Source organism: Sorex fumeus, unplaced genomic scaffold, assembly GCF_029834395.1.
Source record: "Sorex fumeus unplaced genomic scaffold, SorFum_2.1 ptg000131l, whole genome shotgun sequence".
NCBI lineage: Eukaryota > Metazoa > Chordata > Mammalia > Eulipotyphla > Soricidae > Sorex > Sorex fumeus.
This window is the reverse complement of record NW_026606188.1, coordinates 39,197,008-39,219,550: the sequence shown is the minus strand read 5'-3', so window position 1 is coordinate 39,219,550 and position 22,543 is coordinate 39,197,008. Positions and strand designations below refer to the sequence as shown.

Sequence of the window (22,543 nt, the reverse complement as noted above, 5' to 3'; positions counted from 1 at the left end):
TTAATTCAAAAAGAACACTCCTGTGCTCACTGCAGTGCTTAACAAAACAGCCTGCATAAGAGTCAAGATATAAAAACAAACGTTCAATGATTGATGAATAAAGAAGTTGAGGTTAAGGGTCAGAAAGATAGTACAGGAGGAAGTTGCCTTGCTTGCAACTTATTTTTAATTTTATTATTATTAATTTTAATCCCCAGGACCCTGAGCTCCACCAGGAGTGATACCTGAGCACAGAGCCATGAGTAAGCTCCAAGTAAAATCCAGGTGCAGTCCAAAAATGAAAACAAACAAAAAAGCTGTGCATAAACACAAAAGAGGACTCAGCATTGAATCTGAAAGACAGCAACTTGCTGGAGATCCAGACCCTGTGCAGAGCTGATTTCATCAGGTCTCCTCAGATGGAGCGGGTGTCCTCTCTTCACCCACTCCAAATGAACTCCCAGTGGCCACAAACTTCCAGAAGAAAAACCCAGATATGCAGGACCAGGGAATGAGGACTCCAGGACACATGGCGACTGCAGTGACTGGTTGTCCCTTCTGTCTCCCCTTTAGGGTCCTGGCTGTCACACCCATGAACTACCTCTGGGTGCTATTTAATTGAGTCAATGGCCTTGATGCAGATACTCCCAAATGAATCTCAGAATGGATTAGCTCCCTACAGAGATGTCTCCAGACCCCAATCATTTACAATTTTAGAATTCCAGGAGCACACGGCCACCTTTGTGGCCATGCAACCTCTCATGATACTCATAATGCACTGTAGCACTGTCCTCCCATTCATTGATTTGCTCGAGCGGGCAGCAGTAGAGTCTCCATTGTGAGACTTGTTGTTACTGTTTTTGGCATACTGAATACGCCACGGGGAGCTTACCAGGCTCTGCCATGCAGGTGGGATACTCTTGGTAGCTTGTTGGGCTTTCCGAGAGGGGTGGAGGAATTGAACCCGGGTCACCCGCATGCAAGGCAAATGCACTAACTGCGGTGATATTGCTCCAATATTCATACTAAGCAATAGAAAATAAATTATCTAGAATCGCCTGTGGCAGGCAGGCTTGAATGGTAGTGGGAAAATTCGAAATAATAGTAGTGGGAAGATGTAATGGTGATGGAATTGGAGTTGAAATATTGATTGTAAACAATGTGAACCTTATGAAAATAAAATTTAAAAATAAAAAAAACACAAAATAACACTATGCAGCTATAAGAAAAGATGAAATCATGCAGTTTGCAGCAAAGCAAATGGAAATGAAGGGTGTCATGTTATGTAAAATGAATCAGAGAAAGAACAAACACTGGATAATCTCATTCAACTGCGGAATATATAGAGGAAAAAATAAGAGCACAGACAGTATCAAACAATAACAAATCCTTGGTCTTGATTACAAAACTCATTCCCAAGCAGTGGGTGGAGGAATGAAGAGGAATTGATTAGACTAAAGGTGCCACAGGACTGCTGTAGAGTTCTATGTACTTTGGTGACAGGTAAATGCAGTAACTTTGGACATTAATACTGTACATTTTAACACTATTATAACCATGTTACTTAAACTATAATAATAATCTTTAAAAATCAATGGCCACAGGATTAGATTCGTAGACGTTGTAATAGCAATGAAGAGAATGAGGATTAAAATTTGGTGAAAATTTAAACTATTAAAGAGCGTATTCCTTATATGACAATAAAAACATTTCCTCTAAATATTCCTTAAATTCATAAAATTCAGTAAACCATACTAATTTAAGCTCTAAAATTCAGTAACAGAGGGTATTATGTTCATCTGACATTTAAACCTTACTCTTAGGGTGTTTCTGTCTGGGGGGGGCCTCACTGTCACTGTTCTCAGGGTTTAGTCCTGGCTCTGGGCCCAGGAATCCCTCTGAGCTTGTGGAAGACCATATACACAGTGACTGGAATGGAATCAGGGTCGGCTGTATGTAAGGGAGGCATCTGACCCTCTGTACTATCTCTCTGGCCCTTAAACCTGGCACTTGAACTGTACGTAGAATTCTACAAGGAAAATAAATTCTGCAAACCAATACACATTACCTCTACACAGAAGAGCAAACAGGAAGCATAACGTATACAGACACCAATGCCTATATTACCTTTTATATCTTACTCCAGGATTTTCATCCAGGGCAGCACATACTGTAACTATCTGTTCAGCCATTGCTTCCATAACGGCATCTTTTCCGTTTGCATTACTAGGGTCTGGACTATAACAGTAATAGAATGCATCTGGTACATCAAGAGTATATACCTGGGTCAGGGAAAAAAATAAGTCACACAGTCTGAAAACTTGATTAAAAAGTTTGTATACACACATATAAAGAAAAATGCAGCTATTATTTAAGATATTTAAAACAATTACTGATGATGCTATTTCCTTAAACACTATCTAAAATCTGTCATCATGATTTCATTAAATGTTTCTTTTCTCACCTTCCTTTCCTGCTTTAAGCTACCTCCTTCCTTCAATGCTTGGTTCGCATACATTGTACTGTCTGTTTTTCAGTATCTGCACAGTGGATGAGGAATCTGTGCTAGTCAAACTGAAACAGAAATCTAATTCCTGACACACAAAAATACAACAAAGCCAAACTGCATACTGGACATACATTAAGACCCCCAACCCATTAGAATATAACTTAGAAAATTCCCATAGATGAAAATCATAATTTTTATTGTTTTTTTGTTTTGGCCCAGCAGTGCTCAGGGCTTATTCCTTACTCCTGGCTGTGTTCAGAGCACTGCTCAGGGATTACTCCTGGTGGGGCTCCGGGGACCATATGGGGTACGGGGGATCAAATCCAGATTAGCTACATGCAAGGCAAGTGTCCTACCTGCTGTACTATCACTCCAGCCCACCACCCCCCAAAATCATCACCTTTAAAGTTTGTATTATTCATGTTCTTAAAATAGAGATATACTGCTCCAAAAGACACATCACTGTGATAAGTACAGTATTGGTTTTACTATAAATACAAAGCTCAAGGGCATATTTATTCAACAAAAGCATTAACTTCTGTTCAAAGAATTGAATTATATAGTTTTGCTATTACTACGTTAATTGAACAATAAAAAAGAATCAGCACTCTGATTGAGAGCTCTCCTATTAACTATTTATCTGAGATAGCAATCTACCCATAACTCTGTATGGAGAACTGAGTAAAGTAGGTATGTAATAAAAGTTAAAGGTTAAGTGAAGAATCATTAACAAACTTCTTACACTTCCTGTCACACAAAATCACTCATTTCTGTGACTATAATCCATCACCAAAAGTGGCTGTCTCAGCCTGGACAGAGAGAGAATGGCAACTGACAGCCCAGCTATGGTCACTGGAAAGTGATGAAGTGTTCATGTGCCACATCTCTCCAGGATCTCTTTTTTTTCCCTTCAAAATTTTGGGTGGATCACACTTGGCAATGATTCATACTTTACAGTGCCAGAAATTGAACCCAGGAGTCCCTTTGGGTTATCTCCGGGGCCCCACAGGTGCTATTTAAAAGCCAGGTGGTTCCCGGGTCAGAGCAATTATACGGTGGGTAGGGTGATTGCCTTGTACACAGCTGACCCGGGTTAGATCTCTGGCATCACATATGGTCCCCCAAGCCTACCTGGAGTGATCCCTGATTGCAGAGAAGAGTAAACCCTAAGCACCACTCATTGGGTAGGACCCAAAAGCAAAATTAACAATTTTTTGAAAGCCTGCTTGCTCCTCAAGGCTTGCTCTTAAATACAGCTGCTTGTCTCTATGTTTCTTTGCTTGCTTATTTCCACTCTGGAGATGCCTATGTTCCCTCTTCAACACATACTTCTCTCTCTCCCCTCACATATTTCTAAATGAGTTTCATTAAAAACTATTCTCTCTTTCCTCTCTCCCTCTCTGCATCCTTCCCCTCCCCCCCACGGTGCCCTCACGTCTCTCTTCCCTCTGCTATGTCCTGTTTAGGCTGCTCCTACACTCAGAATTTCAGAGTGAAGATCTGGAGCAAAACCCCAGACAACAAGAGGAAGGAGAAACAAGCCTTTGTTGGCAAAATGTGTTAAGATCTAGGCTGCGGCTACCACAGTGTAATCAATCTAAGCTACTAACACTCCAAAGAGTCAAGCAGAACTTGGGAGATGTATACGAGTCTGCACTCACAAGTCTTCTCTTGCATTTTCTCACTTTCTCCTCCCCACTTTCTATCTCCACCAGTACACTACCTTTACACTACCACCAGCTTCCTTATCTTTATGGCCCATGAACAGCCCCTTAAATATAACCTCCCCAGTATTTCATCTACTTTTCTTGCTAATCTATAGTTAATTTCTTCTCAGACATTATCTAGCACCCTCCATTCAATCAGATTCCATTCTCTAAGGTTCAATGTGAACAAACTCCTCTACATTCCTGAATGTGTCCCATAAATTTTCTTTAACATAATTTATGATAGCACTAAATATCGTACGCACCACAAAGAGAGGTAGTTTCCGGTTTATTTGGGAGGGGTTTGGGGTCACATCCTGCTGTGTTCAGGGCTACTGGCTCTGAGCTCAGAATCACTTCCGACACTACCCAAGGGACAATATGTGTGCAGGGATGGGCCCCGAAGCAGCCATGTACAAGGCAACTCAACCTCTGCTCTCCAGGCCCTGTGACCTGATTTTGTCATTGTCATTATTGTTGGGAGGCGGGGCACACCCAGTTGTGCTCAGGGTTTATTCCTGGCTCTGCACTCAGGGATCACTCATAGTGCTGTGCAGACCACGTAGAGTGCCAGGGATCAAACCCAGTTCAGCCTCATGCAAGGCAAGTGCCCTCCCTGCTGTAGGATCTATCCAATCCCGTTCTCTCTGCTGGCTTCTGTAGGCACATGAGGCCTATCTCTGCAGCTGCTGTGTCAGTAAGGAGGGCAAAGGCATTGTGGCAACAGAGATACCCTTCTTTCTGGGGCCTCAGATCTGACACCACAGTTAGTGCATGTCATGAAGTGGCAGCAGTCCCAATGCATGGGAAGGAGAGGTACAGTCTAGATTCTTCGTCTCCTCCTAGGAATTCAACTGAGTGGAAAACTACAGCACCTATACCCGCGTTTCATTCGGGACAAGAGTATCAGCCTCCACACTGCTTCCACCCTCCCACCCCAGGGCCCTCCGCAGGGTAGGCGACCCTGCTGTGCACATCCTCTGCTCTGAGCAACAACCTCCATGTGTCTCTCTCCACCCACTTTCTGTCCTACGACAGGGAAAGAGAGACAGTCTCCTCCATGTCCTCTACTGCAGTCTGTCTTGGTCTCTGACATTCAGGAGGTGCCTGTGTCTCACCTGGAGCTGCGGAATTCCATGTCCTTCTTTGTTGTTTCGTTATTTTGGGAGTGTAGCAAGAAATGCCCTGTGAAAACCTAATCTAACCTGGGAGTTTAAGATGTAAAATACTTGCATCTCTTTTATAAGCAGGACATATATCTTGTTCATCTTTTATAGCATATATTGTATCTAGCAGACAATGTCCACTGAACAAGAGTTTTATAAAAATTCATTATCGTGATAATCTGCTGTGACAGCTCAAAGAACTTAGTGATTTTTTTCTTTCAGATCTTTACTTGCAAACGAAATAAAAATATTTCCACTGATTTTTTCCATAACAAGGTTTGTTTTGTTTTGGGGACCCCATGGTGTGAAGGGCTTACTTCTGGCTCTGAGTTTAAAGAACGTTCCTGGAGGTGCTCAGAGGACCATATGAGGTACCAGGGATCAAGCCCGAGTAGGCTGTGTGCAAGGCAAGCACCCTTTGTCCTATCACTCAGCCAACAGTGAAAATCTTAAATTCCAGACAGTTATCAAGGTATTGAAAACAAAAACAAAAGCAAAACGCTCAAGGGAAAACCAGAAGCAGACAGGAACTTAAAATAGTCCCAACATTCTGCAAACACTGGTAATAGACTTTTTCATGAAATTATTTTATACACAATCAGCCATCAAATACGTCAGAAATCCATTTATTCCTCTCCCTCAAATACCCTGTTACAGAATTTTAGTAAAATTTAAGGCTCTACAACTGTATCTTTTGTGTTTCAAGGGGCTCTGGAAATCTCTGACATTTATCACACGATTGCTTATATCCCCCAGCATTAAACCCTATACTGTAATAATAAATCACATTAAAAAGAACAAGTGTAAAAGCGACTTTAGAGAACAGTTCAAGTTAATCAGATAATTTAAAATTTTACAATCTATGTGATAACATATACTTGTCAACAACATAACTTTAAAAAGAACCCATTATCAAGCCAGAGAGATAGCCTCAATAGGCTGAGTGCGGTCTGCATGCTGGGTTGATCCCTGGTACTCCTAGTTCCTCACACTTACCAGGAGCAATCCCATGAACAGCCTCTGTGCATCACTGGGTATGGTCCAAAAACAAAGCAAGATAGAAAGTCCCTTAAGAAAATTCTTACTAGGGGCCCAAGCAATAGTACAGCGGGCACACAGCAAACTTGGGTTCAATCCCCAGCATCCCATATGGTCTCTCAAGCACTTCCAGGAGTAATACCTGAGTGCAGAGCCAGGAGTAACCCCTGAGTATCGCTGGTGTGGAAACCACCCCCCCCTTGCAAAAAAGAAAATTGTTTTCTAAGACCTTTCTGTTTCTTAAACTATCATCCTTATAGTTCCAAATAGCAGTATTCAAATCCCCTAAAGTCTACAATTTAAACAGAGAATACAGGACAACAAAGCTGAACAACACATTAGTGTTTGAACAATACAATATGTTTTGTTTGAAAATAAAACGTCTTTGTTTTCCCTATGTTTAAAATAGAGACAGAATTACCATTTTTTCACTGAACCTTGTAAGGATTAATTGAATAAATTCATGCAAAGCATTTAGAAACTGATATAAAGTGTGTTTGCTATTATCATTACTGTTACTAATGGAAGACACATTATTCCAAAGGCAAGCTGAATTAAAATCCTTTTCTTCTTAAAAAAAAAAAAGATGAATTACACCATCTTACATTAAAAGTTTCTAAAGAACATTTAAAATCTCAAATGGCTACTGAATTAAGTCATCTAACAGACTTCAGTATCTATTAGTGCTATAAAACTTGACACAGCATATGAAATTTAGGCACAACTTTTCTTTTTAAAGTTAAATTCTAATTTAGTATTTATGTTCCTTTCATCACAGGAAATACTCATTTGTGAACTGTTCAAAATTCACCTAACGTATAACACACAAGAATATTCTTTATTAAAAAATGAACTGATAAAACTAAATTTTAAAACCATTATGAATGAAAACAAAAAGTACCTGAGATTCAAGTGGAATGAAGGATATATTTATTTCTTTACATCTTCTTACAGACTTGGAGCAAGAAGCCTTAATTTTGTTAAAGAGACTATCAGGGCAAACTGAAAGAGAAACAAATGTAACTCCACCTAAACGTTTATTCTTCTGAATAATAATTTTAAAATCCAAGAATATTCTTTTTTGCATATAATCATGATGAGATAATATGTAAATATTATTATTCACTTCTCATGTACTCTAGTCCATTGGTCTTCAACTCATGGTACGTGAACCAGTGATAGGCAATGAAAAAGTTACTAATGCCTAACAATCAGAATATCTGGACAATGTAGCAGACTGGAGGATCATAGCAATCATGAAATAATTTTATAAATAATGAATTTTACTTCTGCCTTAATTCTTTTCAAAAAAAATTTATTTTTGTTTGTGCTAGATATTGACCCAGGATCTCACACATTCAAGAAAAATGCTCTACCTCTGAGCTACGTCTCCCGCCTTTATTCTATTTTCAGTGGTCCACAGGTATAAAAAGGTTAAAAACCAGTTTTCTCATTGTAATGGAAAATTCATTCTCCTCATTCACATAAACAGGATCTAAGGTGTATTTTTTATTAGAGAGACACTAATACCTCAAACTAAAACTGTTAAGAAGAGAAATCATGTCCAAGTACATGACTTACTGAACTTTTGTAGGACTTTCAAAACTTCTTAGGAACTTACAGCAGTTTTCTAAATCTGCAACTAAATGATCTACATTGCTATCACACAAACTTGTTAATTTTTCTTGTATTATAAGACTTTCTCTAATGTCAGGAAATTCTACAACTAAGCCAGGAAGCTTAAGACCTCAGAGACCGTTTGTTTTCACTTCATTGCTCTACTAAATTTAGGTTGAAAAATCAATTTTTACCCTCTACGGTCTTTTAAACATGTCTGTTAGCCTTGATTCCTTAAGTTAAAAAAGGCTTCACAGGGCCGGAGTGGTAGCACAGCAGGTAGGGCGTTTGCCTTGTATGCGGCCAACTTGGGTTCGATCCCTGGCATCCCATATGGTCCCCTGAGCACTGCCAGGAGTAATTCCTGAGTGCAAAACCAGGAGTAACCCGAGTATTGCTGGGTGTGACCCCCCTCCCCCAAAAGTAACAAAACAAATACTTGCTAAAAAAAAAAGGCTTCACAGTCATTAAATTTTATCAATTCAATAAGCATGAAGTCCTATAATAAGATTATTTAAATGACAAACACAGTTTGACTTTTTGGTGGTGCCAGGAATCAAACTGAGGCCCTCACACATGCAAGGCAAAAGCTGACAGTATGACAAATTTTAAATTGCAAACAATTAGAAGGTATGAGATAATAATCCTTTGTAGGGAAAAAAATATCTACGGGCCTGAGTGATAGTACAGTGGGTAGGGCATTTATCTTGAATGCAGCCTGCCTGGGTTCAATCTCCAGCATCCCATATGGCTGCCTGAGCACTGCCAGGAACAATTCCTGAGTGCAGGAACAGGAGTAACCCCTGAGCATCTCCAGGAACGACCCCAGACCCCACAAACAAAGAAAGCCTATATATATGTACACACATATATTCCACTAAAGTGAGGAATCTGTAATAACGGAGACCAACTCTGTAAAACAGCACTTTTATCCTGTAGTAATGCACTTATTATATGTGTCTACATAATCTACTATCTGTGCCTCTGGAATTCTCCTTTTTTATTATGAAAAATATTTATATGATACAGTACATGATAAAAGAAGTTTTGAAACATATATTCCCAATTTTGTAAAACAAGTTTTATACAAAAATATGGAACGCTTCATGAATTTGCGTGTCATCCATGCGCAGGGGCCATGCTAATTTACTCTGTATTGTTCCAATTTTTAGTATACGTGCTGCCAAAGCGAGCACTCAATTCTTTTTTATTCTTTCTTGGTGGCAGGGTCTCCTTAGCAGTGCTAAGGTGCCAAGGGGACACTCCCACTGATATTTTATGCCCCTCAGTTCTCTGTGATTCTTCAGATGCTTTCTTTTCAAACATAGTGCAGCAAGATAAATGTGACAGACTTTTTCCTCTTATATTTGCCAAACGGCAGTTCCTCCTGTGCCCTTCTAAAAATCTTATTTTTAATTATAATTTTCTAATTATACACTTGAAACCATTATTCTTAAGGCCAGGGCAATGGCTCAAATAGCAGAACACATGCCCAGTATGTGCAAGGCCCTAAGTGCTACCCCTGGCACTGCTGAGCCACAGGGTGTAGCCATAGAGAACCTAAAATTGCAAGAGAACATGGCAGGGAAGTGTCCCAATGCCCACACAGAACCAATGGATGAGGCTCTTTAAAATAAAAAAAAAGTTATCTGGACTGGAGAGATAGTACAGTGAGTATGGTATCTGCCTCGCACACAGCCAATCCAAGTTCGATCCTTGGCATCTCATATGGTACCCCAAGCACCTCCAGGAATAATTCCTGAGTGCAGAGCTAGGAGCAATCCCTGACCATCACTGGATCTAACCCAAAAACAAAAAAGTTCTTGTCATCAACAAAGAACCTGAGGGTTAGCCCTTTCCAACAAACTCTCTCTCTCTAAAATAAACCAAAAAGCTCTTTTGAAACTAGTTTGGGATTACTCCTATCACCTTAACAAAAATTAGGATAGATACATCTAATTTTGAGATTATTTCTAGACTAATTAAAACAATGGAAAGTGACCAGTACTGGACTATTAAATACTTCAAAATGGATTTAATATTAAGTGATAACTTAAAGATACTTACAGTCAGTGAAGTATATATATGCTGCTTTATATTTGTTGTCCGATTTACTTGCAAAATCACGTAAAAAACAGTCTACAGACTTAAAAAAAGGTTAGAAATCAATATAATAAAACATTAACCCAAATATGCTACCTTATAACTAAAATTATCTTTTGTCAATGATAAAACCTTAACTGCCTAAATGTTTAATCTTTAAATGAGTATTTTTATGCTAGGTTATCTAAACACAGATAGTGACAGAAGAAGAAGTCAGGGGTCAGAGCAATAGCACAGTGGGTAGAGCACTTGTCTTGTATGGTATTGAACCAGGTTTGATCCCTGGGACACTGGGACTACACACAGTCCCCTGAGCCCACCAGGAGTGATCCTTAAGTGCAGAGCCAGGAGGAAGCCCTGAGCACTGCCAGGGGTGGCCCAAAATACCACACACACAAAAAAAAAATTTAAGAAAGTCATATGTGTAAGAAAGTACTACTTTTAAAGAGGAAAAAAAGACAAAGCACTATTCTTACTATGAAGGAATTTAGAAAAGATCAAGTAACTGGGATGCCAGAGCAAGACAGAAGACAAGACTACTGAAAGCAGAAACTAAAACATCAACATACAGGAAGTGCTTCCTACACAAATAATGTAAACACCAAGAATAAGACGGGAGGGCTGAAACAAGTTTGAGTGCACTAGGAGATAAAACTTTCAAGGTTATGATTAAAGACCCAGAAACTGGCAGATGACTACAAGGAGGAGAAGTGGAAGGTAATACATTCTTGCAGTATATGATCCTATGCAGGTGGTATTAAAAGATACAATCGAATGGAAGCAAAAATGGACAAAGAAGATCATTCCACTTATCTGCTCTTTTTCCTCATTCTGGAATTCCTAAGTCTATACTTGATCTAGGAATCTAAGTCTCTACCAGATTTCACAGCTCTATCCCTCAAGTATCTCATCTTTTACTCCCATAATTTCCATCACCTTTTTTGGTTTTGACAGTCCATTTTGATCTTCTATTAACTCCTATTTCAAGAATGATTCTCTTTATCAGTTAACTAGTTGACTGAGAACTCAAACTCGTGAGTTCCAGAAAGCATCTTTTATTGTTCTAAATGGTCACTTATCTGTACTATTTTTCTGCTCAGGCTGTCATCCTCTTCAAGCAACTTGACTAGACCTATGTTTGCTTCATTTGAACTGTACTTCTCTTTGGGCGCTCGTGTGGCTACTTTGTCAGCTCTCTTAAGGTTTAGTTGTTAGGAGCATTCCAAATAGATAGTTCTACAACAGGAGAAAGGCAAAGAAGCTCCTCCTGAGAGGTGTGTAGGTACAAAGGCAAGCAAACCATCAGAGTTTCTGAAATACCCAACTGATCTCTCTTGGGGGGGCGGAGGGGGAGTTGTCACAGATCTCTTAAGAGTCAAACCCTTCCTGAGATCTGTCACTTTATGATGCCTGACTAGGAACTCTCTGTGGCTGGTCTAAAGTACTTGCTCAGATCCTGGGGAAGAAAGTCTCAAGCATCTCTTCATTAGTGCTCCTTCAGAGTCCAAGACCTCTATTTACAACAGAAACCTATAGATCTTGGGGGAATAACTGACTCAGGACAGAAAGAGAGCTGTTGAAGCGGTAATACAGCGGGTGGGGCTATAACTTCCAAGTGCAGCCAGGAATAGCCCCTGAGCATCACTGGGTATGGCCCCAAAACAAAACAAACACAAGAAACAAAGACAGAGAAACTGGAGTCCATTGCCATAAACACAGGAATCATGTTCACATACCATCTTCTCTGAACTTCTGCTCATTATTAAATATGCAATTTTCCAATCATGCTATCCTGCTTTAAAACACACACACACACACACACACACACACACACACACACCTGGCTCACTGAAATTTCCCAGAAGTCTCATTTTCAAAGACCACATGGTCCTTTATACCATTACAAATTAATGCTAAGAATTTAATTGGGTTTATTTACTGTTGGGAACTCAATTTGACCACTTGATTATTTCTTTATAGTAAACTCCAAGATGGGCTGGGGAAGTGGCTCAACAGTTAAGTACTTGCCTAGGTTCAATCCCAGGTACTGAAAAATAACTAAAACTCTCAGACAGAATTCATTTTAAGGCTCCTGATTAAAAAATAACAAATTATTTTCCAAAAATGCTATATTAATCTGTATTTCCACTAGCTGCATAGGTCGTTTCTATTCAATTACATATTAATTGCTAGTGTATGAATATATACATACTTTTCTTAAAAAATTTCCTTTGCCACCTAGCATTTCAATCCGATTTCAATCCCCAAAACAAACAAAATATGAATTAAAAAAGATAAACACACACCTAAATTGCAACACTATTTACAAAAGCCAAGGGCTGGAGTGACAGTACAGCAGGTAGGGCTTTTGCCTTGCACACAGCCAACCCACGTTTGATTCCCAGAATCCCTTATGGTCCCCCGAGCACCGCCAGGAGTAATTCCTGAATGCAAAGCCAGAGTAACCCCTGAGCATCACTGGGTGTGACCCAAAAAGCAGAAAGAAAAAAAAAAGTCAAGAAACAACCTAAGTGTCCAACAATAGACGAGAGAATACAGTTATTCTACTATAAGATACTAGTAAAATCTTGTCAGCTACAAGTAAAATCTTGCCTTTTGCTACGACAAGGATGAAACCAAAAGGGGTCATGTTACACAAAATTAGAGAGAGAAGGAGAAATTCCAGATAACCTCATTTATGTGGTATTTAAAAAAAGCAAAGCAGGGGCTAGAGCAATAGTACAGTGGGTAGGGCGTTTGCCTTGCACGCGGTCAACCCAGGTTCGATTCCCAGCATCCCATATGGTCCCCTGAGCACTGCCAGGAGTAATTCCTGAGTGCAGAGCCAGGAATAACCCCTGTGCATTGCCGGGTGTGACCCAAAAAGCAAAAGATAAATAAATAAATAAATAAATAAATAAAGCAAAGCAAATAAATGGACAACGATTTAATAACAACTCCTTAGACTTTGAATTACTAAGCTGATGGTAACTTATCTAGTCAGGGATGGGGAGTAACCAAACTGGGGAGGGGGGAAAGGGAACTATTGTAGTCATGATACTTATACTACATTAAAAAAAAAAATCCCTAGCCAGAGTGATAGCACAGCTGGTAGGGCATTTGCTTTGCACATGGCTGACCCAGATTGGATCACCAGCACCCCATATGGTCCCTTGAGCCCTGCTAGGTGTGATATTTAAGGGCAGAGCCAGAAGTAATCTCAGAGCCCAGTTGGATATGGCCCCAAAACAAAAAAAAATCAAAATAGAAATTTAAAAAATTTAAATCCCTGTGCCAATTTACTTGATGAAAAATAGTGTGTTTAACTTGGCAATTCCCCCAGTCTTAAATTGTATCTTACGGGATTATACCCTGGATAAAACTAAGGTATCATTAAAAACCCCAGCAGGGGTCAGAGAGAGGGTACATGGGTTTTGGCATTTGTCTTGCATATGGCTAACCCTGGTTTGTCCTGGGGCCACATGATTTCCCAAATATTGCTGGGAATAACCCCAAGCAATGAGTAGAAACAACCCTGGAGTGCCATGAAATGTGCCTAGAACCCCCTACCCTAACAAAAGAAAACAAAAATCTACCAGTGGTCAATACGTAGAAATCAAAGAGCAAATGTCATTTTTTCCCTGTTTGCTAGAGTTAGAAGAGAAAATAAAGTGGTATTGTCACTTTCACATTTGAGAGGGCCAGGAATGTGGCTCAGTGGAGAAGCACAGCCCTTGTATGTGGAAGGTCCTAGTTCAATCCCTGGCACCGCGGTCACGGTCCTCCCGTTGTTCATCGATTTTCTCGAGCGGGCCCAGTAATGTCTCCATTGTGAGACTTGTTACTGTGTTTGGCATATCGAATACGTCACGGGTAGCTTGCCAGGCTTTGCCATACAGGCGAGATACTCTCGGTAGCTTTCCAGGCTCTCCAAGAGGGGCAGAGGAATCGAACTCGGGTCGGCCATGTTGGCTGTGTGCAAGGCAAATGCCCTACCAGCTGTGCTATCGCTCCAGTCCCCCCTGGCACTGCAAGAAAATTAAAAAGGGATAAATTAACATTCTAGGTCAGAGGTTCCCAGATGCATTTGGCATACTGCCCCTTTTTAATTTCTTTTTTTTAAAATTTTGCTTTTGGGCCACACCCAGTGTTGTTCAGGGCTTACTCCTGACTCTGAACTTGTAATTGCTTCTGGTGGGGCTCAAGGGACCATATGGTATGCCAGAGATCAAACCTGGTTCAGTTGTGTGCAAGACAAGTGCCCTACCAGCTGGACCATCGCTCCAGCCCTTGGTTTTGTTTTTTTGGGCCATATTCAGCAGTGCTCAAGGCTCTGGCTCTGCACTCAGGGATAACAAAGGCAGTGCCCAGGGAACCATATGGGTACTGGAGATCAAACCGGGGCGGGGTTTGGGGGAATAAATTAGGGAAGGGATCACTCGGACAAAAGGGGAGGAGAAAAGTGTCTGCCTCAGAGATAGGCTTGGGGTGCGGGAGGGAAACTGGGGACACTGGTAGAGGTTACCAGAAACTGGTGAAGGGATTGGTGTTGAAACGCCTGAAACTCAATCATGAATATCTAACTTTGTAATTCATGGTAATTAAATTTTTTTAAAAATGCAAAAAGTCAGAACAAAACAAAACCCAGGTCAATTGCCTGCAGAAAAGCACCCTGCCTATTGTACTGTGTCTCCAGTCCTTTTTTAAATACAAAGAGGAAGTAAATCTTTAACCTATACAGTCTCATTGCAAAGACTACAAATGAAACAATCTTTTAAAACTGAAGTATTTTCCTAAACAAACTGGTTTCTGGCAATATTTTTCTAATAAAGACTATTACTTTATGAAAAATTATGTACTAGTAAAAGTATTTAGGAATGTACTTTTAAAAAGACTCAAAATACTTACCTTTGATGTTGGAGAGATAAAATAAAGAGCTTTCATTTGTCTGACAGGTTCTCGATTCTTATAAATATTCTCCACAACTAAAAGAAAAGTCATTTTATATAGCCAAGCATTTATACATCTAAAACTAATTTTAAATGAACTTTGTTATACTTCATATTTATACTAGTAGTAAAAATATTTACATATCCTAGGTTTAAGTATATTTACATGTCCTTTGTCCTCATTTGATAAACAACAATTCTGAAAACACATCTTCCCTAAGTTTTAATTCTGGGCTGAGATCTCTCCTCACCATGAGAAAAAAAAAGATAAAGCAGTTACTTCATAATAAAGCCTGCCAGCATAAATAATCATATGCCATGAAAAAATGAGGAAAATATATTAGAAATTAAAGTGTGTGTGTGTGTGTGTGTGTGTGTGTGTGTGTATACAAGGGATTAAATTTAGTGCCTCATTATGTGAAGCAAGTTATATCTCTGGTATAAAATATGCATTTTTTCCTTTGGAAAAATCACTTATAAGAATATAAGTGACACCAGACATCAGCTATGTACTTTATATGAATTAGCTGTGAAGTCTCACAGTAACTCTATAATGTCAATATTTCACAAGTGAAACTTAAGCTTAAAAAGAACAAGGCCTGGAAGACAGACAACTTAACAGCTGAAGGAATGCTTTGTACGCAGGAGTCCCAGGTCCAGTCCCCTGCACTACTTGGTCCCCTAAGCACTGCCCCCGCCACCCCCACCACTGGAGTGAACTCCAGTACTAAGCCTGGAATAGTCCCTAAGAACCGCCAGGGTGTGGCCCTCCAACAAAGAGGAAGTATTAAGTAACTTGTCCAAGTTACACAATTTAGAAAGTAGAACAGGCAGGATTATAACCTTGATCTGTCAAATTCTACAATCCTAAGTGTTTAACCACCAATAGTCTTTCTCCAACCAAAAAAAGTAATTTTTCAATCATGAAATATCACCATAATTTACTTAATTTGTTTAGTTACTGAAATTAAGTTTACAAAATTAGCTATTATAGCTAAATTAACTACCAAAGCCATATATTAAAAATAATATGTATTAAAAAATATCATTTTGTAAATCAAAAGAAATTGTTTCAAGTTGGCAGAGTGCCCAGGAAGAATGAAAATTATTCTAATATCAAGGGAAACAATTGTTAGACTTTGTTTATAATTATATTTTAAAAAATTTCTTGCTAATATTCATAATGACTTTATTTATGGGTAAGTTTTTTTTGGTTTGGGGACACACCTAGCAGTGCTCAGGGTTTACTCCTGTAGTCATGGATCACTCCTGGCGAGGCTCAGGGGACCATATGTGGTGTCCAATGTGGTGCTGGGTGATGAAATCCAGATCAGCCAAATGCAAGGCAAGTGTCCAACCTGCCGTACTATAATTCCAGCCCCTAGACTTTGCTTTTTATTTTTATTTATTTAAAAAAAAATTCTGCACTTGTGTACACAGTTCCTCCATTGTTTTCTTTAAAAAAAAATTGAATCACCTGGAGATACAGTTACAAAGTTATTTATGGTTGGGTTATACAATGTTGTAACACCAATCCCTTCACCAATGTACATTTCCCACCACACTCCACACTCCACCCCACCAGCTGCTCCCCTGGCAGATTTGCTCTCCTGCGCTCTCTCTCACTTTCTTTCCTTTTGGGCATTGAGGTTTGCAATAGAGGTATTGAAAGGTTAAGATGCTTATCCCTTTACCTACTTTCTGCACTCAGTTCTTGTTCAGAATGATTACTTTCAGCTATCACTGTCATAATGGACTTCTCTATCCTAACCTCCCACTTCCGTTACTTGTAGCAAGCTTCCAACCACAGGGGAAAAAAAGGAGTCCTCAGGAAAAAAAGACTTTGTTTTTAAATATAGTGATCATTTCTCACTCTTAGATTTAAATTAGAGAAACACAGGTTTACCATAGGTGCTATTAATAGCAAGTAAAATTTCTAAGAGTATTTTAACTTTTATCTTCATTCCCTACAAATGTAATTTAACCTTAAAAGGTAATAGAAGTGTGAGTTCACCAAGTAAAACTTGGGGGCTGCTGCTGCTGCAACAGGAGTGCATTCGGTCGCCCAGAGCTGCCTCCCACCTCCCCAGACCTCCGGGAAAGAGAGACACAGACACAGGGAGACAGGGAGACAGGGGACCACAGCCTGATGGTGAAAATGGTCCGTTTACTGCAGATCTGCTAGCATGCTTACAGAACATCTGAAGGAGGGCTGAAGTAAGGACATAGGTGTCACTGATCATTTACAGAGATCAACATTTGGTGGAGTAAATTCTCTTCGATAAAAGTAATTTTACCTTTAAAAGGTAACAGAACTGAGACAATTCTAGAATATCAATTTATATAACCACAACAAATATGTGAAAGTAAAAAATGTAAAGAACTCAACAAAGGAATTTACTTAGTAATCTTGATCAAAAACAATGATGTGTTTTAGTAGAGAGAGAAAAAAAGAGAAAAGGGAATGTTCATTCTAATTATTACGGCTATGTTTCTTTTTTAAAAATCATCAGAAATCGGGGCTGGAGCAATAGCACAGCGGGTAGGGCGTTTGCCTTGCATGCAGCCAACCCGGGTTCAATTCCCAGCATCCCATATGGTCCCCCGAGCACCGCCAGGAGTGATTCCTGAGTGCAGAACTAGGAATAAGCCCTGAGCATCAGCTGGGTGTGACCCAAAAAGCAAAAAAAAAAAAAAAAAAATCATCAGAAATAAAATTCCTTAGTAGCTAAATCTTCCCAGTAACAATGAGTTTTCAGGACGAGCACTGATAACACTTACCAGTTATGCCTTCAGTTAGAAGATCTGTCATTTTGCAGCATGATGACAAAAGCTTAGTGGTAAATTCATCTAAAATCATTATCTTAAAATGAATGAACAGTAAGAAATGTATAAGCATCTGATTGCCAGGAATTCAAAAAAATACAGAATTTTATTCATAAAACCTACTTATCTCTTATACCCTGGCAAAATTATCTCAACTTATCTTTTAACTTGCATAACATGGAAATTAATTCTCTTAATATGTTTGTCTATACATAATAAAGCAAACAAATGTTTCTATTTTGAAGCAGAGAACTTTTTAATTTTAAATTTGTTCTACATTGGGGCTAGAGAGAAGATAGTACAGTGGGTAAGGTGCTTGCCTTGCATGCTGCCAACCTGGGCTGGATCCCCAGCATCCCATATGGTTCCTTGAGCACCGCTAGGAGGAATTCCTGAGTGCAAAGCCAGGAGTAACCCCTGAGCACTGCCAAGTGCGGCCCCAAACCCAAAAAAATAAATGAATGTGTTCTACACTGATGACCACACTTTCTTAAAATTACAAAACTTGTCTTTTGTAAAATAATTATTGCAGACACTGTTATGAGCACTTTTCATAGGCTAGCTTACAATGAAACAGAAAGCACGAAGAGTAATTTGCCCAAGAAGCCCTAGATAGTTATTGGTAAAGCTAGGAGATGAATACCAACTAGTTCCAGGCTCTATAGGTATCATAAAACAATATACTTGGGTCCTTATTATAAGGGAGGAACATGCAATCCTACCTTCCACTCGCCTTCTTTCCTGCAGTCATCAAACACTGCTGATTTTATCTCTGTAAAATAAAATAAGTACTATATGAGCAGAAATAAAATGATAAAAGGCCTGCAGGTGACACGGTGGTCTGGCGCCTATGAGCAAATGAGACCAAACCACATGTAGGTGTGGTTCCAACCCCGGCACCAACCAGCATCACTAGTGAACTCCAGACGGATACCCTGCTGTTAGGATTCCTGATGCCAACAAAGTGTGTGATCCCAGAAATCTCAACAAAAATGACTGGCAGGGAGAAAAATAAAAAAAAATTTTGGGAGGTATGGTGCCACTAGCAGGTCAATCCGTACCTGTGAGGCAAATGCATTAGCAACCTGATGGTGCCTTCAGACTTCCAGATACCCCAATACTGCTGCTGTGCCTTTGGCCAGACCCCAACAACTTGGGGCCAAGTTCACCAAGAAAGTAAATGGCTAAAAGTTAGGTATGTGGGAGACACACCCACAAACCACCTCCAGCTCAGCTATATAATTGGAGGCAAGGCCTCCTGTTCCTGATCAAACTGCTTAACAGCCATGATACCAGAGACTCAGAAACAAATCTTGGAATCCTGTGGCTTTTGGCAGAAATGCGCCTGGTCCCCACAGCAGGTTACCAGCACCGGGTCACCCCAGAGGGGAAAGGGTGCTGTCCCTCTGCCTGCTCCCTCTTAGCAGCTTGGTGGCTGCCATCCTCCAGAGGCCACTGGACAGCCAGGTTTGGGCCTGCAGTGACAAGACACATGGAGCCTCACAGGATGGGGGTGTAGCCTTTCCTTCCCACCCCAACAAGACCCAAGTCGTCTCCCACAAATGGCCTCTCTGGCTCCTGATCAAGCTGCTTAGCGGCCATGATGCAAGAGACTCAAACAAATCTCAAACCCAGTGGCTTCTGGCAGAACAGCATCCAGTCCCTGTAGTAGGTTACTGGCGCCGGGCCACCCTAGGCGGGAAAAGGTGCTGTCCCTCCGCCAATTCACAAATATCTGTTCTACTTTATAAGAAATTTCCCATTTTACTTTTTAATTTTGAAAACTATGGTAATAGCTAGTGTGTATCTCCATAAGATATAATTAAAATGCAAATTAAAGTGATATTCATATTTCATTAATTCCAGTAACAAGAAGCTCATTTAGCATTTTTTTTTTGATTGAGTCACTGTGAGATCATTACAAAGCTGTTCATGATTGGGTTTCAATCACACAATGTTCCAACACCCATCCCTCCACCAGTGCATATTTCCCATCACCAATGTCTCCAGTTTCTCCCCACCCTCCACCTACCTGCCTCTATGGCACCTTTCTTCTCTCTCTCTCTCTCTCTCTCTCTCTCTCTCTCTCTCTCTCTCTCTCTCTCCATTGTGGTTTGCAATACAGGTACTAGGAGGTCCTTGTGTTTGTTAAGGGAATTCAGTATTTTTATCGGAAAGGACAGTTGCAGTAGCCTTTTTAACTGGGTGGCAGCTTTGGGATGTCAATGTGACCGCTGGGGCTTCCAGAAGTACGGGGAGGTGGGGAAAGGTAGCCTATCAAGACTCAAAATAATTCTGGAGATTTCAGTCACAAAACCCACATACCTAAATTTTCAGATTAATATCTCAGTGAGGGCTGTCCGAGACAGCGGAGTCCTGCTGTGGGCTCTGTTTGGGCAGGCAATGGGCTAATCTGCCCCCAATCAGATGTGCCCCAGATTATTCAGCCATATGTGGGTCTGAGATTTACTGCAGCATTTTTTTTAATCTCTTGAGATTTATTCTTGGGTCTCCAGAGCAAAGCGTGTAGAAGAGCTTACATGGCAGCACCAGAGTCGGTTTGTGAGAGGCTTCTGGGAATACAGAGAAGTTGGGGGAGGCAGCCCATTCCAACTCCGAGAATACCCAGAGATTTTAGTCACAAAACCCACATACTCAAATTTTCAGCAGGTTTTCTTAGTGATGTCCGGCCTGAGATGGTGGGGTCCAGCAGGAGACATGGTGGTGATTTGGGATTGTGGGAGCAAGCAGCTGCCAAGGGCTCTGCCCGAGTGGGCACTGGTCTAATCTGCCCTCTCTGATGTGCCCTGTGCAGGGCCAAGAAGATTAACTCTGTCTTTTTGATCTCTTTCAATATTTGTGAGACTTTGGTGCCTTGGATGGTAGTTTGTGAGCATGGCTCCCATGTACCTAAATTTTGGCAATTTAATTTCTCAGAAAACTTGGTCTCGAGCTGTTAGAGTTTGGTTAGAGGCAAAGTGGTAATTTTGGGGGTGTCTGAAAGTCCAGAAGCACCATCCAGCTGCTGCTGCTCTCATCCAGTAGGTCCAGGTTGACCATGGGGTGCTGTACCCTCTGGGTCTCAGTAGTAATGGCAGCAGTGATCCGTGAGAGACCAGGACTGGGCCAGGGGGCTGCTGTGTGTGGCTCCAGTCTCCAACCAGTTGATGCTTAGGGAGGTTTTCCTCAATTTGCTGCGTGAAGCATTGGCAGCAGCGAGGGCTGATCCGGGGGAGCAGTAACCAGTGACCAGGATGTCCTACTGATGGCAGGTTTCCTGGTCTGTCTGAGCCGGACTCTGGTGGGAACCTGGGACACCTCCTCACCTCCAGGGCCTGCGCTCTGCAGTGGTGGCAGGCTGGACCCAAAGAGAACGATTCATACACATCAAGTTTCTGCCACCCGAGCAGACCGCTGCCCATAGTCCCAAGAGCTGCAGTAGCTCCGCCCGCTACAGGGCCTGCCGTCCCACCATGGCCACCATCCTCACAGGTCTCACTCCTGCCAGTGCTCCACGGCAGGCACCAGGTTGGCCTCGCTTAAAGGCATTCTTTCCGAGATAGAATAGAAAGGGCACTTAGACTCATTCATACAGAAGAAACTGCATGACCCCATCAGCCCCGCTGTTAAGAGCGCTGGGAGCTGCCATCACTCCGCCCGCTCTGGCGCTTGTCACCCCACCAATGCCATCTTCTCTCGCATTTTCACTTAATTTGTATTTGTATTAAAATAAGTGTTCAGGGGCATTCACCATAAATTTCTGGCATCATGTTTAAAAAAAAGGTGATCTGGAAAGTTTTACTGTGACTGGGAAGATCTGAAATGTTAAAAAGTTTCAGGCAACCGGAGCAAGCCTACAGCAAGTAGGACACTGTATGCGGTGGACCCTGGAGTGATTCCTGATGCAGAGCCAAAAGTAACCCCAGAGCATTGCTGGGTGTGGACCAAAAGCAAAATAAGTTTTAGTTGAAGTGCATATATGTATTTGCTAGGAGGATTTAAGATGTTCGCGCTTAGAAATTTCCATGTACATTACCGCAATCTATAATTGCAATCACACTCTCTAAACTTAATTCATCTTCTAACTGGAAGGTGGAGCATTGTGGCCTAATATCTCATTTCTCCCCAGACCCACCAGTCCTTCCATTTTCTATAAATCTTACATCTCAGGCTGAGGGTGTGGTTGGTAGAGCACAAGCCACGCAGGTGGGAGGCCCTGGGCTCAATCCCCCACAACACCAACAACAAATTTAAAATAGTCATATATATGTGTTTGTGTGTATGTATATATATATTTATACATATACATATATACGTATCTTACATCTCATGTGTTCTTGGACTTCACTCTGTTACATAATTCATGTTTAAACACCAATAAAAGGAGATTACAGTTCCCTAAAAATTGTTCTATGCTTCTCCATGTCTATGAGTTTTGTCAGTTTCTTAGTCATAGTCTGAGGCTATTTATATTTCCCCTTTCAAACCCCATACCCAATTGGCCGGTAAAGGTAAAGGTAAAGGCCCTCCCGTTGATCATCGATTTGCTCAAGTGGGCCCAGTAACGTCTCCATTGGAGACTTTGTTGTTACTGTGTTTGGCATATCGAATACGTCACGGGGAGCTTGCCAGGCTCTGCCGTGCGGGCGA

At 40.8% G+C, this 22,543-nt stretch overlaps 2 protein-coding genes and 1 non-coding gene across 3 annotated transcripts in view; 1 reads left to right on the top strand and 2 right to left on the bottom strand.

The window, feature by feature from the left end:
• STXBP3 (syntaxin binding protein 3) overlaps positions 1-22,543 on the bottom strand; it is a 66,189-nt gene that overhangs the window by 34,227 nt on the left and 9,419 nt on the right. Inside the window, exons 2-7 of the mRNA XM_056139032.1 lie at positions 18,616-18,665; positions 17,849-17,930; positions 15,027-15,103; positions 10,083-10,161; positions 7,300-7,400; positions 2,107-2,261 (exon numbers count right to left, since the gene is read on the bottom strand). Coding sequence (XP_055995007.1) covers positions 2,107-2,261; positions 7,300-7,400; positions 10,083-10,161; positions 15,027-15,103; positions 17,849-17,930; positions 18,616-18,665 — 544 coding nt within the window. The remainder of the gene's footprint in view (positions 1-2,106; positions 2,262-7,299; positions 7,401-10,082; positions 10,162-15,026; positions 15,104-17,848; positions 17,931-18,615; positions 18,666-22,543) is intronic.
• CLCC1 (chloride channel CLIC like 1) overlaps positions 1-22,543 on the top strand; it is a 200,085-nt gene that overhangs the window by 176,084 nt on the left and 1,458 nt on the right. The gene's annotated exons all lie outside the window — the stretch shown is intronic.
• LOC130015851 (U6 spliceosomal RNA) lies at positions 9,104-9,211 on the bottom strand. The gene has a single exon (XR_008791172.1). It is a non-coding gene; the product is annotated as a U6 spliceosomal RNA (small nuclear RNA).